General features: G+C 41.5%; 1 protein-coding gene across 2 annotated transcripts in view; it reads left to right on the top strand.

Moving 5' to 3' along the window:
- The window catches only part of LOC124594829 (ATP-binding cassette sub-family C member 4-like), a 316,274-nt gene that overhangs the window by 230,839 nt on the left and 69,138 nt on the right, over positions 1-16,297 (top strand). For both annotated transcript variants that reach the window (XM_047133276.1, XM_047133277.1), the window contains one exon: positions 14,722-14,801. In XM_047133276.1, the coding sequence (XP_046989232.1) occupies positions 14,722-14,801 (80 nt within the window). The remainder of the gene's footprint in view (positions 1-14,721; positions 14,802-16,297) is intronic.

Below are 16,297 nucleotides of genomic sequence, written 5' to 3'. Positions count from 1 at the left end.
CAATGGTTGATGTAGGTGTCCTGTACAGGATGGATAGGGACCAGGGAGGATCCAAGGTGTTGTACTGATCTCTCTAATCAACAAGTATGAGATTCTGTCTTTCACTGAAACTGAAACTGAACCAGTGAGACTCATTTCACCTGTTTATGGGGAACCTGTTTTGTCTGCTATTAGGAGGCAAATGCAAGAGAGTAGGGGTGTACTGATTGTCTGAAGTTCAAACACATGGTGAATGATGGTACTCCTTAGGGAAATGGCAGCAAGGGACAGGAAAGGACACCAGGCGCACTCAGGTTGTGTGCCTGGGAGCCTCATTCCACACACTGAAAAGACTATTCCAGCAGCCATTGAGGGAACAGATTGCAACCAACTGCAGACTGTGGAACACAATGGAACAAATTATGCCTACTGTTTGGGCTTGGAGGTCTTTCTTGGGTCACTCCAGTGACTGTCAGAGAAGGCTGAGAACACCAGCCTTGCACATGGAGTTTCGGCGAAGTTCACAATTTGCAGCATTGTCCCTAGAACTGATGGTAGTCCCTTTGCTCCTGACTCAAGTAGAAGGACTGAACCAGAGACACTGAAAGTTCTGCGACGAGCTAGGCTGAAACTTCCTGAACTTGCGCCATAGGGCTGAGAACTGTAGGGTCCCCGTAAGTAGGTCAGGTGTGCATTACACATCAGAGGCTGCTACTCAAGTAGCTGGCTGTGTGGGGGGAAGGGAGGGGGTTCACACAAGGATTTTTTTTAGATTAGGCAACTCTCCATCTAATCCAGATAATGATAGCTTTAGAAAACCCAGAAATATCATTGTGAGATTAAAAGAAATGCCTGCCACAGGTGAGAGTATTAAAATCCTAATGGTAAACTGCTGAAGCATTGACAACAAAGTGCCACAGTTTGAAGTGCTCATGGAAAGCAGTGAAGCTCACATAATACTAGGCATAGAAAGCTGGTTGAAACCTGAAATTGATTGCAGTGAGTTTTTTGGAGTAAATTTAAGTATACATCAAAAGGATATGGAAATGGGAAATGGAGGTGGTGTATTTGTCCCAGTAGACAAGAAACTCAAATCCACTGAGATAGAAGCTGAAACTGTATGTGAGATTGTTTGGCAAGTCTCAGTATCAGGGATGGTTAGAAAATGACAATTGGATACTTTGCTCATCCCCCAGACTCATCTCCTGATATAACTGAAAACTTAAGTGAAAACCTCAGTTCACCTGTATGGAAGTTCCCCAATCATACTGTAATCATGGTGGAGACTTTAATCATCCAACAATTAATTGGGAAAATTACAGTTTTGTTAGTAGTGGGCATGATAAAACATCCTGTAATACTTTACTAAATGCCTTTTCTGAAAACTACTTAGAACAGATAGTTAGGAACCCCACTTATGATGGAAATGTATTGGATCTAATGCCAACAAATAGACCTGATGTCTTTGAACATGTCCATGTCAAAACTGGTATCAATCACCATGACACAGTTGTGGCAACAATGATTATCAAAGTACCAAGGACAACTAAAACAGGCAGATATATATATGCAGATAGTAGCACATGTCGGAACGAATGACGCCTGCCGCTTGGGTTCTGAGGCCATCCTTGGTTCCTTCCGGCGGCTGGCTGATTTGGTGAAGACAACCAGCATCGCACGCGGAGTGCAAGCTGAGCTTAATATCTGCAGCATAGTGCCCAGAGTCGATCGCGGTCCTCTGGTTTGGAGCCGTGTGGAGGGTCTAAACCAGAGGCTCAGACGACTCTGCGACTATAATGGTTGCAAATTCATCGACCTCCGTTATTGGGTGGAGAACTGTAGGGCCCCCCTAGACAGGTCAGGCGTGCACTACACACCGGAAGCAGCTACTAGGGTAGCAGAGTACGTGTGGCGTGCACACGGGGGTTTTTTAGGTTAGAGGGACCCCCCCTTGGGCGAAACGATAAAATACCTGACGGCTTACCAGAGAGGACATTATCATCGTTTATAAAGAATGTCCGTCCTCGGAGACCAAAAACAGGAAAAGTTAACGTAATATTGGTAAACTGCAGGAGTATCCAGGGCAAGGTTCCTGAATTAGTATCTCTTATTGAAGGAAATAGTGCGCATATAGTATTAGGAACGGAAAGTTGGTTAAAACCCGAAGTGAACAGTAACGAAATCCTAGACACAGAATGGAATATATACCGCAAGGATAGGATAAACGCCAATGGTGGAGGAGTATTTATAGCAGTAAAGAATTCAATAATATCCAGTGAAGTTATTAGCGAATGCGAATGTGAAATAATCTGGGTTAAGTTAAGTATCAAAGGTGGGTCAGATATGATAGTCGGATGCTTCTATAGACCACCTGCATCAGCAACCGTAGTAGTTGAGCGCCTCAGAGAGAACCTGCAGAACGTCGTGAAGAAGTTTCGTGATCATACTATTGTAATAGGGGGAGACTTCAATCTACCAGGTATAGAATGGGATAGTCACACAATCAGAACTGGAGCCAGGGACAGAGACTCTTGTGACATTATCCTGACTGCCTTGTCCGAGAATTACTTCGAGCAGATAGTTAGAGAACCAACTCGTGAAGCTAACGTTTTAGACCTCATAGCAACAAATAGACCGGAACTTTTCGACTCCGTGAATGTAGAAGAGGGTATCAGTGATCATAAGTCAGTGGTTGCATCAATGACTACAAGTGTAATAAGAAATGCCAAGAAAGGAAGGAAAATATATTTGCTTAACAAGAGTGATAGGGCACAAATCGCAGAATATCTGAGTGACCACCATCAAACGTTCATTTCTGAGGAAGAGGATGTGGAACATAAATGGAAAAAATTCAGAAACATCGTCCAGTACGCCTTAGATAAGTTCGTACCGACTAAGGTCCAAAGCGAGGGGAAAGATCCACCGTGGTATAACAATCATGTACGAAAGGTACTACGGAAACAAAGAAAGCTTCATCATAGGTTTAAGAGTAGTCGAATCATAGCTGATAAGGAAAAGCTGAACGAAGCGAAAAAGAGCGTAAAGAGAGCAATGAGAGAAGCATTCAACGAATTCGAACATAAAACATTGGCAAACAATCTAAACAAGAACCCTAAAAAGTTTTGGTCATATGTAAAATCGGTAAGCGGATCTAAATCCCCTATTCAGTCACTCGTTGACCACGATGGCACCGAAACAGAGGACGACCGAAGAAAGGCAGAAATACTGAATTCAGTGTTCCGAAACTGTTTCACTGCGGAAAATCGTAACACGGTCCCTGACTTCAGCCGTCGCACGGACGCCAAAATGGAAAATATTGAAATAAACGATATCGGAATTGAAAAACAACTGCTATCACTTAGTAGCGGAAAAGCATCCGGACCAGACGAGATACCCTTAAGATTCTACAGTGATTATGCTAAAGAACTTGCCCCCTTTCTATCAGCAATTTATCGTAGATCGCTGGAAGAACGTAAAGTACCTAGCGACTGGAAGAAAGCGCAGGTCGTTCCCATTTTCAAGAAAGGTCATAAATCAGATGCGAATAATTATAGGCCTATTTCGCTTACGTCAATCTGTTGTAGAATAATGGAACATGTTTTGTGTTCTCGTATTATGACGTTCTTAGATAATACAAATCTCCTTCATCATAACCAACATGGATTCCGCAAACAGAGATCATGTGAAACTCAGCTCGCCCTATTTGCCCAAGAAATTCACAGTGCCGTAGACACTGGCGAGCAGATTGATGCCGTATTCCTGGACTTCAGGAAGGCATTTGATACGGTTCCGCACTTACGTTTAGTGAAAAAAATACGAGCTTACGGAATATCGGACCAGGTTTGTGACTGGATTCAGGATTTCCTAGAAGAAAGAACACAACATGTCATTCTTAACGGTTCAAAATCTGCAGATGTAGAGGTAATTTCGGGAGTACCGCAGGGAAGCGTGATAGGACCTTTATTGTTTACAATATACATAAATGACTTAGTTGACAACATCGGTAGCTCCGTGAGGCTATTTGCAGATGACACGGTTGTCTACAAGAAAGTAGCAACATCAGAAGACTCGTACGTACTCCAGGAGGACCTGCAGAGGATTAATGCATGGTGCGACAGCTGGCAGCTTTCCCTAAACGTAGATAAATGTAATATAATGCGCATACATAGGGGCAGAAATCCATTCCAGTACGATTATGCCATAGGTGGTAAATCATTGGAAGCGGTAACGACCGTAAAATACTTAGGAGTTACTATCCGGAGCGATCTGAAGTGGAATGATCACATAAAACAAATAGTGGGAAAAGCAGGCGCCAGGTTGAGATTCATAGGAAGAATTCTAAGAAAATGTGACTCATCGACGAAAGAAGTAGCTTACAAAACGCTTGTTCGTCCGATTCTTGAGTATTGCTCATCAGTATGGGACCCTTACCAGGTTGGATTAATAGAAGAGATAGACATGATCCAGCGAAAAGCAGCGCGATTCGTCATAGGGACATTTAGTCAGCGCGAGAGCGTTACGGAGATGCTGAACAAGCTCCAGTGGCGGACACTTCAAGAAAGGCGTTACGCAATACGGAGAGGTTTATTATCGAAATTACGAGAGAGCACATTCCGGGAAGAGATGGGCAACATATTACTACCGCCCACATATATCTCGCGTAATGATCACAACGAAAAGATCCGAGAAATTAGAGCAAATACGGAGACTTACAAGCAGTCGTTCTTTCCACGCACAATTCGTGAATGGAACAGGGAAGGGGGGATCAGATAGTGGTACAATAAGTACCCTCCGCCACACACCGTAAGGTGGCTCGCGGAGTATAGATGTAGATGTAGATGTAGATGTATATATATATATATATATATATATATATATCTAAAAAGAAAGATGATGAAACTTACCAAACAAAAGCGCTGGCAGGTCGATAGACACACAAACAAACACAAACATACACACAAAAATCTAGCTTTCGCAACCAATGGTTGCCTCGTCAGGAAAGAGGGAAGGAGAAGGAAAGACAAAAGGATATGGGTTTTAAGGGAGAGGGTAAGGAGTCATTCCAATCCCGGGAGCGGAAAGACTTACCTTAGGGGGAAAAAAGGACAGGTATACACTCGCACACACACACATATCCATCCACACATACACAGACACAAGCAGACATTTGTAAAGGCAAAGAGTTTGGGCAGAGATGTCAGTCGGGGCAGATGTACAAAGGCAAAGATGAAGTCGAAAGACAGGTGAGGTATGAGCGGCGGCAAATTGAAATTAGAAATTAGCGGAGATTGAGGCCTGGCGGATAGCGAGAAGAAAGGATATGCTGAAGGGCAAGTTCCCATCTCCGGAGTTCTGACAGGTTGGTGTTAGTGGGAAGTATCCAGATAACCCGGACGGTGTAACACTGTGCCAAGATGTGCTGGCCGTGCACCAAGGCATGTTTAGCCACAGGGTGATCCTCATTACCAACAAACACTGTCTGCCTGTGTCCATTCATGCGAATGGACAGTTTGTTGCTGGTCATTCCCACATAGAACGCTTCACAGTGTAGGCAGGTCAGTTGGTAAATCACGTGGGTGCTTTCACACGTGGCTCTGCCTTTGATCGTGTACACCTTCCGGGTTACAGGACTGGAATAGGTGGTGGTGGGAGGGTGCATGGGACAGGTTTTACACCGGGGGCGGTTACAGGGGTAGGAGCCAGAGGGTAGGGAAGGTGGTTTGGGGATTTCATAGGGATGAACTAAGAGGTTGCGAAGGTTAGGTGGAGGGCGGAAAGACACTCTTGGTGGAGTGGGGAGGATTTCATGAAGGATGGATCTCATTTCAGGGCAGGATTTGAGGAAGTCGTATCCCTGCTGGAGAGCCACATTCAGAATCTGATCCAGTCCCGGAAAGTATCCCGTCACAAGTGGGGCACTTCTGGGGTTCTTCTGTGGAAGGTTCCGGGTTTGAGGAGATGAGGATGTGGCTCTGGTTATTTGCTTCTGTACCAGGTCGGGAGGGTAGTTACGGGATGCAAAAGCACTTCTAACTACCCTCCCGACCTGGTACAGAAGCAAATAACCACAGCCACATCCTCATCTCCTCAAACCCGGAACCTTCCACAGAAGAACCCCAGAAGTGCCCCACTTGTGACGGGATACTTTCCGGGACTGGATCAGATTCTGAATGTGGCTCTCCAGCAGGGATACGACTTCCTCAAATCCTGCCCTGAAATGAGATCCATCCTTCATGAAATCCTCCCCACTCCACCAAGAGTGTCTTTCCGCCCTCCACCTAACCTTCGCAACCTCTTAGTTCATCCCTATGAAATCCCCAAACCACCTTCCCTACCCTCTGGCTCCTACCCCTGTAACCGCCCCCGGTGTAAAACCTGTCCCATGCACCCTCCCACCACCACCTATTCCAGTCCTGTAACCCGGAAGGTGTACACGATCAAAGGCAGAGCCACGTGTGAAAGCACCCACGTGATTTACCAACTGACCTGCCTACACTGTGAAGCGTTCTATGTGGGAATGACCAGCAACAAACTGTCCATTCGCATGAATGGACACAGGCAGACAGTGTTTGTTGGTAATGAGGATCACCCTGTGGCTAAACATGCCTTGGTGCACGGCCAGCACATCTTGGCACAGTGTTACACCGTCCGGGTTATCTGGATACTTCCCACTAACACCAACCTGTCAGAACTCCGGAGATGGGAACTTGCCCTTCAGCATATCCTTTCTTCTCGCTATCCGCCAGGCCTCAATCTCCGCTAATTTCTAATTTCAATTTGCCGCCGCTCATACCTCACCTGTCTTTCGACTTCATCTTTGCCTTTGTACATCTGCCCCGACTGACATCTCTGCCCAAACTCTTTGCCTTTACAAATGTCTGCTTGTGTCTGTGTATGTGTGGATGGATATGTGTGTGTGTGCGAGTGTATACCTGTCCTTTTTTCCCCCTAAGGTAAGTCTTTCCGCTCCCGGGATTGGAATGACTCCTTACCCTCTCCCTTAAAACCCATATCCTTTTGTCTTTCCTTCTCCTTCCCTCTTTCCTGACGAGGCAACCATTGGTTGCGAAAGCTAGATTTTTGTGTGTATGTTTGTGTTTGTTTGTGTGTCTATCGACCTGCCAGCGCTTTTGTTTGGTAAGTTTCATCATCTTTCTTTTTAGATATATTTTTCCCATGTGGAATGTTTCCCTCTATTATATATATATATATATATATATATATATATATATATATATATATATATATATATATATATATATATATTTAAAAACAAAGATGATGTGACTTACCATACGAAAGCGCTGGCAGGTCGATAGAAACACAAACAGACACATACATACACACAAAATTCAAGCTTTCGCAACAAACTGTTGCCTCATCAGGAAAGAGGGAAGGAGAGGGAAAGACGAAAGGAAGTGGGTTTTAAGGGAGAGGGTAAGGAGTCATTCCAATCCCGGGAGTGGAAAGACTTACCTTAGGGGGAAAAAAGGACGGGTATATACTCGCGCATACACACATATACAGACACAAGAAGACATATCTATGTGTGTGTGTGTGTGTGTGTGTGTGTGTGTGTGTGTGTCTATATATATATATATATATATATATATATATATATATATATATATATAAACAAAGATGATGTGACTTACCAAATGAAAGTGCTGGCAGGTCGACAGACACACAAACAAACATATGGTCTTACAAAAAGGTACGGCCAAACTTTCAGGAAACATTTCTCACACACAAAGAAAGAAAATATGTTATGTGGACGTGTGTCCGGAAACGCTTACTTTCCATGTTAGAGCTCATTTTATTACTTCTCTTCAAATCACATTAATCATGGAATGGAAACACACAGTAACAGAACGTACCAGCGTGACTTCAAACACTTTGTTACAGGAAATGTTCAAAATGTCCTCCGTTAGCAAGGATACATGCATCCACCCTCTGTTGCATGGAATCCCTGATGCGCTGATACGGCCCTGGAGAATGGCATATTGTATCACAGCCGTCCACAATACGAGCACGAAGAGTCTCTACATTTGGTACCGGGGTTGCGTAGACTAGAGCTTTCAAATGCCCCGGTAAATGAAAGTCAAGAGGGTTGAGGTCAGGAGAGTGTGGAGGCCATGGAATTGGTCCGCCTCTACCAATCCATCGGTCACCGAATCTGTTGTTGAGAAGCTTACGAACACTTCGACTGAAATGTGCAGGAGCTCCATCGTGCATGAACCACATGTTGTGTCGTACTTGTAAAGGCACATGTTTTAGTAGCACAGGCAGAGAATCCCGTATGAAATCATGATAACGTGCTACATTGAGCATAGGTGGACGAAACTAAAATGAGCTCTAACATGGAAATTAAGCGTTTCCGGACACATGTCCGTATAACATCTTTTCTTTATTTGTGTGTGAGGAATGTTTCCTGAAAGTTTGGCCGTACCTTTTTGTAACACCCTGTATATGACCAGTGACATAGAATCTAAATAAGAAACTTGACACTTTCCACACAGGTCAGGAGCATGTAGAGGAAGTCTGGCTCAAGTTTAAAGGAATAGCTGATGATGCTCTGGATAGATATGTACCCAGAAGAACAGTTCATAATGGGAGGGAATCTCCACAGTATACAGTCACAGTAAAGAAACTTCTAAAGAAGATTACTGCATAATAGGTGTAAAACAAAGAGTAGCACTGTAGACAGAGAGGTACTGAATGAAACATGTTTGGCAACCATGAGAGCAATGCTTGATGTCTTCAGTGACTACTGTAGGAGAATATTATCAAATGACATTTCACAAAATCCAAAGAAATTCTGGTCATATGCTAAGGCTGTTAGCTGCACCAAAGTTAGTGTCCACTCCCTAGTGAATGAGACAGGAACTGAAACTGAGGTTAGCCGTGAAAAAGCTGAAATGTTTAACTCCATTTTCAAATATTTCTTTACAAAGTAAAACCCAGGAAAATTGCCCCAATTTAATCCTCATACCATTGAAAAGATGAATGAAATAAGTATTAGTGTCAGTAGTGTTGAGAAACAGCTGCTATCATTAAAATTCAACAAAGCTCCACGTCCTGATGGAATCCCTGTCAGATTCTATATTGAATATGCAGCTGAGTTAGCCCCTCTTCTAACTATAATCTATTGTAAATCCCTCAAACAAAAAACTGTGCCCAATTCTTGGGAGAAAGCACAGGTTATATCCATCTACAAGAAGGGTAGTAGAAGAGATCAACAAAACTACCGTCCAATAGCCTTGACAACTATTTGCTGTAGAATCTTAGACCATATTATGAGCTCAAACATAATGAGGTATCTTGAACAGAATGACCTACTCAGTGCCAACCAGCATGGTTTTCAAAGACACTGATCATGTGAAACCTACTTGCTCTTTTCTCACATGACATACTGGAAGCTTTGGATCAAGGCAACCAGGTAGATGCAGTGTTTCTTGATTTCCAAAAAGCATTTGGCTCAGTACTGCACCTACACTTATCATCAAAAGTATGGTCATATGGGGTATCAAGTGAAATCTGTGAGTGGATTGAGAGCTTTTTGGTAGGGAGGACACAGCATGTTATCTTGGGTGGGGAGTCATCATCAGGCATACATGTATCCTTGGATGTAGTCCAAGGAAGAGTGTTGGAACCCTTGCTGTTCATGTTGTGTATTAATAACCTTTCAGACAATATTAATAGTAAAATCAGGCTATTTGCAGATGATGCTGTTATCTATAATGAAGTACTGTCTGAGAGAAGCTGCATACATATCAGTCAGATCTTGATAAGATTTCAACATGGTTAGAAATTGACAGCTTGCTCTAAATGTTCAGTATGTAAAATTTTATGCTTTACAAAATGAAAAAAAAAAACATTGTATCCTATGATTATCATATCAATGAGTCCCTGTTGGAATTGGCCAACTGATACAAATGCCTGGTCATAGCACTTTGTAGGGATATGAAGTGTAATGATCACATAGGTTCAGTCCTGGGTAAAGCAAATGGTAGACTTTGGTTTCTTGGCAGAATTGTGGGGACTGCAGTCAGCCTACAAAAGAGATTACTTACAAATCACTCATGTGACCAGTTCTAGAATACTGCTCAAGTGTGTGGGATCTGTACCAGATAGAACTAACAGGGTATATTTAATGTAAACAGAAAGCACAGCATGTATGATCACAGGTTTGTTTAATCCATGGGAGAGTGTCACAGAGACACTGAAGGAACTGAACTGGCAAACTCTTGAAGGCAGACATAAACTATTCCGATGAAGTCTATTAACAAAGTTTCAAGAACCAGCTTCAAATGATTACTCTAGAGGTACACTACAACCTCTATGTATCACTCACATAGATATTGTGAGGTTAAGATCAGAATAATTACTGCACACACAGAGGCATTCGAATGATCATTCTTCTCACACTCCATGTGTGAATGGAATAGGAAGAAACCCTAATAACTGATACAATGGGACATATTCTCTGCCATGCACCTCATGATGGTGCAGATGTAAATGTGCATCTGCACTGATGGCTGTAGATTCACAGCACATCGAGGTGTGTCGCTTATATGAATGCATGGTGTCTGTTCCTTCACTCATGTCCAAAAGAACAGATACCACAAATCCATGTAACTGATACTCCTTGATGATCTATGAATACACAACTGTCAGAGCAGATGCACATTTATGTTCAACATCCAGTGGGAATATAAAATTAGTGAACATTGACAACATGGACAGGGCTGCAGGTAAGTGGTGGTGCTTGTGTGTATGTGGTTACACCAAGGAATATGCTGAAACAGTCCACGCATTTGTGATTAATAAGGTGTCCAGGTGACACAGACTATCACAGTCACCTAGTAAGCAGGAGATTGTGTGTTCGAGTCCCAGTCTGACACTCCTCACTACTGGTTCTGCATAAAGTTGTAATGCATCTGATATCATCATTTCTTTCCCTTTCCTTTCCTTTCTCCTCCACTTTCGATTTACACCTTGCATTAGTATAATAAATCTCAGCTTTCTGGTAAATAATTTAGAGGCCTACTTCATTAATATGAATATACTGATCTATTCATTACAGTAGTTGAACAGTTCGTACTATACTTTATGACAAAATAGCTCCATCATTACATTTTCTCAACACAATTTTTTCTGATTGTAACTGATGAACATTCTCACTTGAATGATAGCTACCAGAATGACCTTTAAGACTCTCCAGATATCACTGATATCAGTGATGTCCTTCTTCCTTGGAGCACACCATATCTCCAAAGACAGGGAGCACACCATATCTCCAAGACAGGATCTGATGAAATGGAACAAATCACCACTGAGCAGGTGCCATGGAATGTGATAAAGTAGCTATTCTCATCCTAGCTTGCAGATGCACTGCATCCATTCAATGTAAGATCACATGTGAAAACAAGAAACCAAATTCCTACATAGCATACATTCTAAGCTAATTACTGAAATAAACTTCTGTGGTGGCAATCATCGTGTATCAGTTTGGTATACATTGTGCAAGACCTCACTTTACTAAAGTGATATGGTACACTACAAATGCAAGTTGTGGATGAGAGCTAGAAAAATTAAAAGAAGAAGAATGTAGCATAAAATAGCAACATGTGGATCACCAGAGGCTAGATTATGCTGCCGTAGAGTGCAGTATCCAAATAATCTGACCAATGAAACACAGTATGTGATCAAAAGTATTCAGACACCACCCAAAACATACATATTTCATATTAGGTGCATTGTGCTGCCACTAACTGCCAGGTACTCCATATCAGCAACCTCAGTAGTCATTAGACATCATGAGAGAGCAGAATGGGGCACTCCGCAGAACTCACAGACTTTGAACATGGTCAGGTGATTGGGTGTCTCTTGTGTCATACATCTGTACACAAGATTTCCACACTCCTAAACGTTCTTAGGTTCATTGTTTCCAATGTGACTGTGAAGTGGAAACACGAAGGGACAAGTACAGCACAGAAGTGTACAGGCCAAACTCATCTGTTGACTGACAGAGACTGCCGACAGTTGAAAAGGGTCATAATATGTAATGGGCAGACATATATCCAGACCATCACACAGGAATTCCAAAATGCAAGTACTATGACAGTTAGGCAGGAGGTGTGAAAACTTGGATTTAATGGTTGAGCGGCTGCTCATAAGCCACACATCACACTGGTAAATGCTGCATGATGCCTCACTTGGTGTAAGAAGAGTAAACATTGGATGATTGAACAGTGGAAAAATGTGTGGAGTGACAAATCATGGTACTAAATGTGGCGATACTATGGCAGGGTGAGGGTATGGTGAATGGGCAGTGAAGTTCATTTGCCAGCATATGTAGTGTGAACAGTAAAATTTGGAGGCAGTGGTGTTATGGCGTGGTCATGTTTTTCATGGAGGGGGCTTGCACACCTTGTTGTTTTGAGTGGCACTATCACAGCATAGGCATACTTTGATGTTTTAAGCACCTTCTTGCTTCCCACTGTTGAAGAGCAATTTGGGGATGACAATTGCATCTTTCAAGATGATGAAGCACCTGTTCATAATGCATGGCCTGTGGTGGAGTGGATACATGACAATAACATCCCTGTAATGGACTCCTATAGGATACCTTTGGGATGTTTTGGAATGCTGACTTCATGCCAGACCTCACCAAGCGACATCGATACCTCTCCGCAGTGCAGCACTTTGTGAAGAATGGGCTGCCATTCCCCAAGAAACCTTCTAGCACCTGATTGAACTTATGCCTGCAACAGTCATCAAGGCTAAGGGTGAGCCAGCACCATATTGAATGCCAGCATTACCAATGGAGGGCGCCATGAACTTGTACGAGGTGTGGCTAGAAAAAAACCGGACTAGTACTGGTGAAACAATAAAACGAATGCAATAAGGCTGAAAGTCGCGTGGCCTGTCACGTGACTCTCGCTCCGCCTACTGCTCGAGTTTCATCTGCCTCCTGCACTCAGTCTGCCCGTGGCGTCTGTTTTAAGTAGTTGACGTTTTGTCTGTGCATTGGAAAATGTTGAGTGTACAGAAAGAACAGCGTGTTAACATCAAATTTTGTTTCAAACTAGGAAAATCTGCAAGGGAAACGTTTGTAATGTTACAACAAGTGTACGGCGATGATTGTTTATCGCGAACACAAGTGTTTGAGTGGTTTAAACGATTTAAAGATGGCCGCGAAGACACCAGTGATGACACTCGCACTGGCAGACCATTGTCAGCAAAAACTGATGCAAAAATTGAAAAAATCGGTAAACTTGTTCGACAAGATCGCCGTTTAACAATCAGAGCAGTGTCTGAGTTAACAGGAGTTGACAAGGAAAGTGTTTAGCAGATTCTTCATGAAAGTTTCAACATGAACAAAGTGCGTTCAAAAATGGTTCCAAAGTGTCTCACAATTGAACAGAAGGAACGCCGAAGAATGATTTGTTCTGACATCCTGGAAAACATTGAAAGTGATCCCACTTTCTTACAAAATGTTATTACTTGCGATGAATCGTGGTTTTTTACTTACGATCCCGAAACTAAACGCCAATCGATGCATTGGAAAACTCCTGGTTCTCCACGACAAAAAAAAGCATGAATGTCAAAATCGAAATTCAAGGCAATGATGATTGTTTTTTTTTTTTTTTGACATCAAAGGGATTGTGCACATTGATTGGGTACCAGAGGGACAAACAGTGAATCAGCATTAGTAGTACATTAGCGTCCTGGCTACCCTACGTGAGCGAGTATGGAGAAAACAGAACAATTTGTGGAGAAAAAAGTCATGGATCCTTCACCAAGACAATGCCCCAGCTCACAGTGCGTTGTCAGTGAAGATGTTTTTGGCAAAACACAACATTCCCATCTTAGATCATCCACCCTACTCACCTGATTTGGCCCCCTGTGACTTTTTTCTTTTCCCTAAAGTCAAGTCAGCTTTGAAAGGAACTAGATTTGAAACTGTTGAAGCAGTAAAAGAAAAAGCGACGGAAGTAATGTATGGACTTACCGAAAATGATCTGCAGCATTGCTATGAACAGTGGAAAATTCGTATGGAGCGGTGTAGAGACCGAGGAGGAGAGTACATTGAAGGAGATAAAATAAATAATTGTAAATAAATGTTTTTTCCAGCATCAGTCCGGTTTTTTTCTAGCCGCACCTCGTATGTCATTTTCAGCAAGGTGTCCGGATGCTTTTGATCACATAGTGTAAGCACTATTATATTCTACAACTTGTTTGAGTGCTCTTTCTCTCATGCCTGTTTACTGGCTTTCTTCTGCTACCCATCTGGATCTTCTATACAATGACTAATTTTTTTAAGTTTTGAAATTTTTTGAATTCTTATCTGTTGCTTCTGCTTGTGGAACTGTTATCTCTGCCCCACCAACTAAAATAATAATTAATGCCAAATTGATAAAATTATATTAAAGTAGAAATGAGCCATCATCAGTTGTTAATAAGAAGTAATTGCTTGATCACACGCTTCAAGCGAGTAGGTAGCAGTTAAAGCTGGATACTGTCACACTGAAACAAAGATATGGTGCTAAATTACTATGAGCAATTTTTGGACTTGAACTTAGGTTTGTGATGGAGAAATTAACTGTATTGCTTGTTCTGGTAAAAATGTAAATGTTTTGAAAAAATTTTCTGTTGCCATAATTGAACATCAAAAATTTTCATTTCAGTATAAGTTATTCTTCACCTAACATTTCTTTTGTAAAATTTTTGTTTCAGGTCGTATATTAAATAGGTTTTCAAAAGACATGGGAGCAGTTGATGAAATTCTTCCAAAGGCTGTTATGGATGCAACTCAAGTTAGTATTTAGTTACAGTTTCTTTAATTAACTGCATTTCATGTACTATATTTTTTACATGTTACAATTAATCAAGCCACACTTCAGGAAACATCACACTACTTTCAGCATGAATGCCATTAGTTATCATATTCAGTTTTTGTTCTTTGTCATCATAACAGAAAACCCAATTTCCATCAAAATTAGCACAAAATTTTGGAAATATGTCAGTGCTGAGTGTCTGATCATACAATGTGTGCTACATAAAAATTGTTCATTTCAACAAAAAATAACATACAAAATCTGACTAGGACAAAGAATTGAATAATTAGGCCGGCCGGGATGGCCGAGCGGTCCTAGGCACTACTGTCTGGAACGGCGCGACTGCTATGGTCACAGGTTCGAATCCTGCCTCGAGCATGGGTGTGTGTGATGTCCTTAGGTTAGTTAGGTTTAAGTAGTTCTAGGTTCTGGAGGACTGATGAACTCAGAAGTTAAGTCCCACAGTGCTCAAAGCCATTTGAACAATTTTTTTAAATAATTAACTGCCCGAAGCAGAAGAGGTTCAGTGTTGTGCTCCACAATTTACTCTGCTTTTATGAGATGTACTGATGCTACAGTGTTCATCTAGTGTAGAAGTTGTCATGAAATCAGCTAACTGCAAAATCCATGCATTTTGGTCATATATTATTTATTTTTGTATATGTAAGTTGACTACCAGTATTTTTTTTGTGTTTGAGTAAAATCAAACCCATCAGACAAATTTGTTTTAAAAAAGAAAGGTTCATGCAAAAAAATCTTGTCAGAAATGGATAACTTTAGAAATACAAATTTCTTGCAAAAAAAAAAAAAAAAAAAAAAAAAAAAAACTGTTCTTGCATACAACAGAACTATATACAACAGTTAATTCATGATTGTATAAAACAAAATTCTCAGCAAGGTTATTCACAAGCAAAGAAACTACAACAGGCTGTTTGTAGTCAACACTGAGAATAAATCTAAAGTAATGTGAGAAATTATGAATGGGACAGTGGTAAGGAAAGCCAGGGTCACTCAATCACATACATTAAGTATGAGGGTAGCAATATCTCTGACCCTAAAGAAATATGTGAAGTATTCAGTATATTCTTCACAAACACTGACAACAAACTTTCTTCTCACATTGTTGCTCCTGTGCCCTTTCTCAGTTCTGACTCAGAGCTATTCCCCAAAACACTGTTTCTTGATCCAACCACATGAGGTGAACTTTATGGTATTATAAAAGAGAACCAGACTCACATTCATGTTGTGTTTATGGCATATCTGATTACGAAGTTTTGTTTATTTTTGACACTGTCACATTTTATGACACAATCATAAGAGGTTTTGTCCCACAATAACCATCTTCTTTGGTATAATAGGAAAAACTAAAAAGTATACATTAAGATCTTGAAACAAGAAATATATTTTCATTAGGTCTACTGTGAGTTAAGTAAAGTGCTGTTAAAATGTATGTGGGTCATACCTATGGGTGGTGT

Source organism: Schistocerca americana, chromosome 2 (assembly GCF_021461395.2).
Source record: "Schistocerca americana isolate TAMUIC-IGC-003095 chromosome 2, iqSchAmer2.1, whole genome shotgun sequence".
Classification (NCBI taxonomy): Eukaryota; Metazoa; Arthropoda; class Insecta; order Orthoptera; family Acrididae; genus Schistocerca; species Schistocerca americana.
Note: the sequence above shows the minus strand (reverse complement) of the source record. Positions and strands in the feature narration are given on the sequence as shown.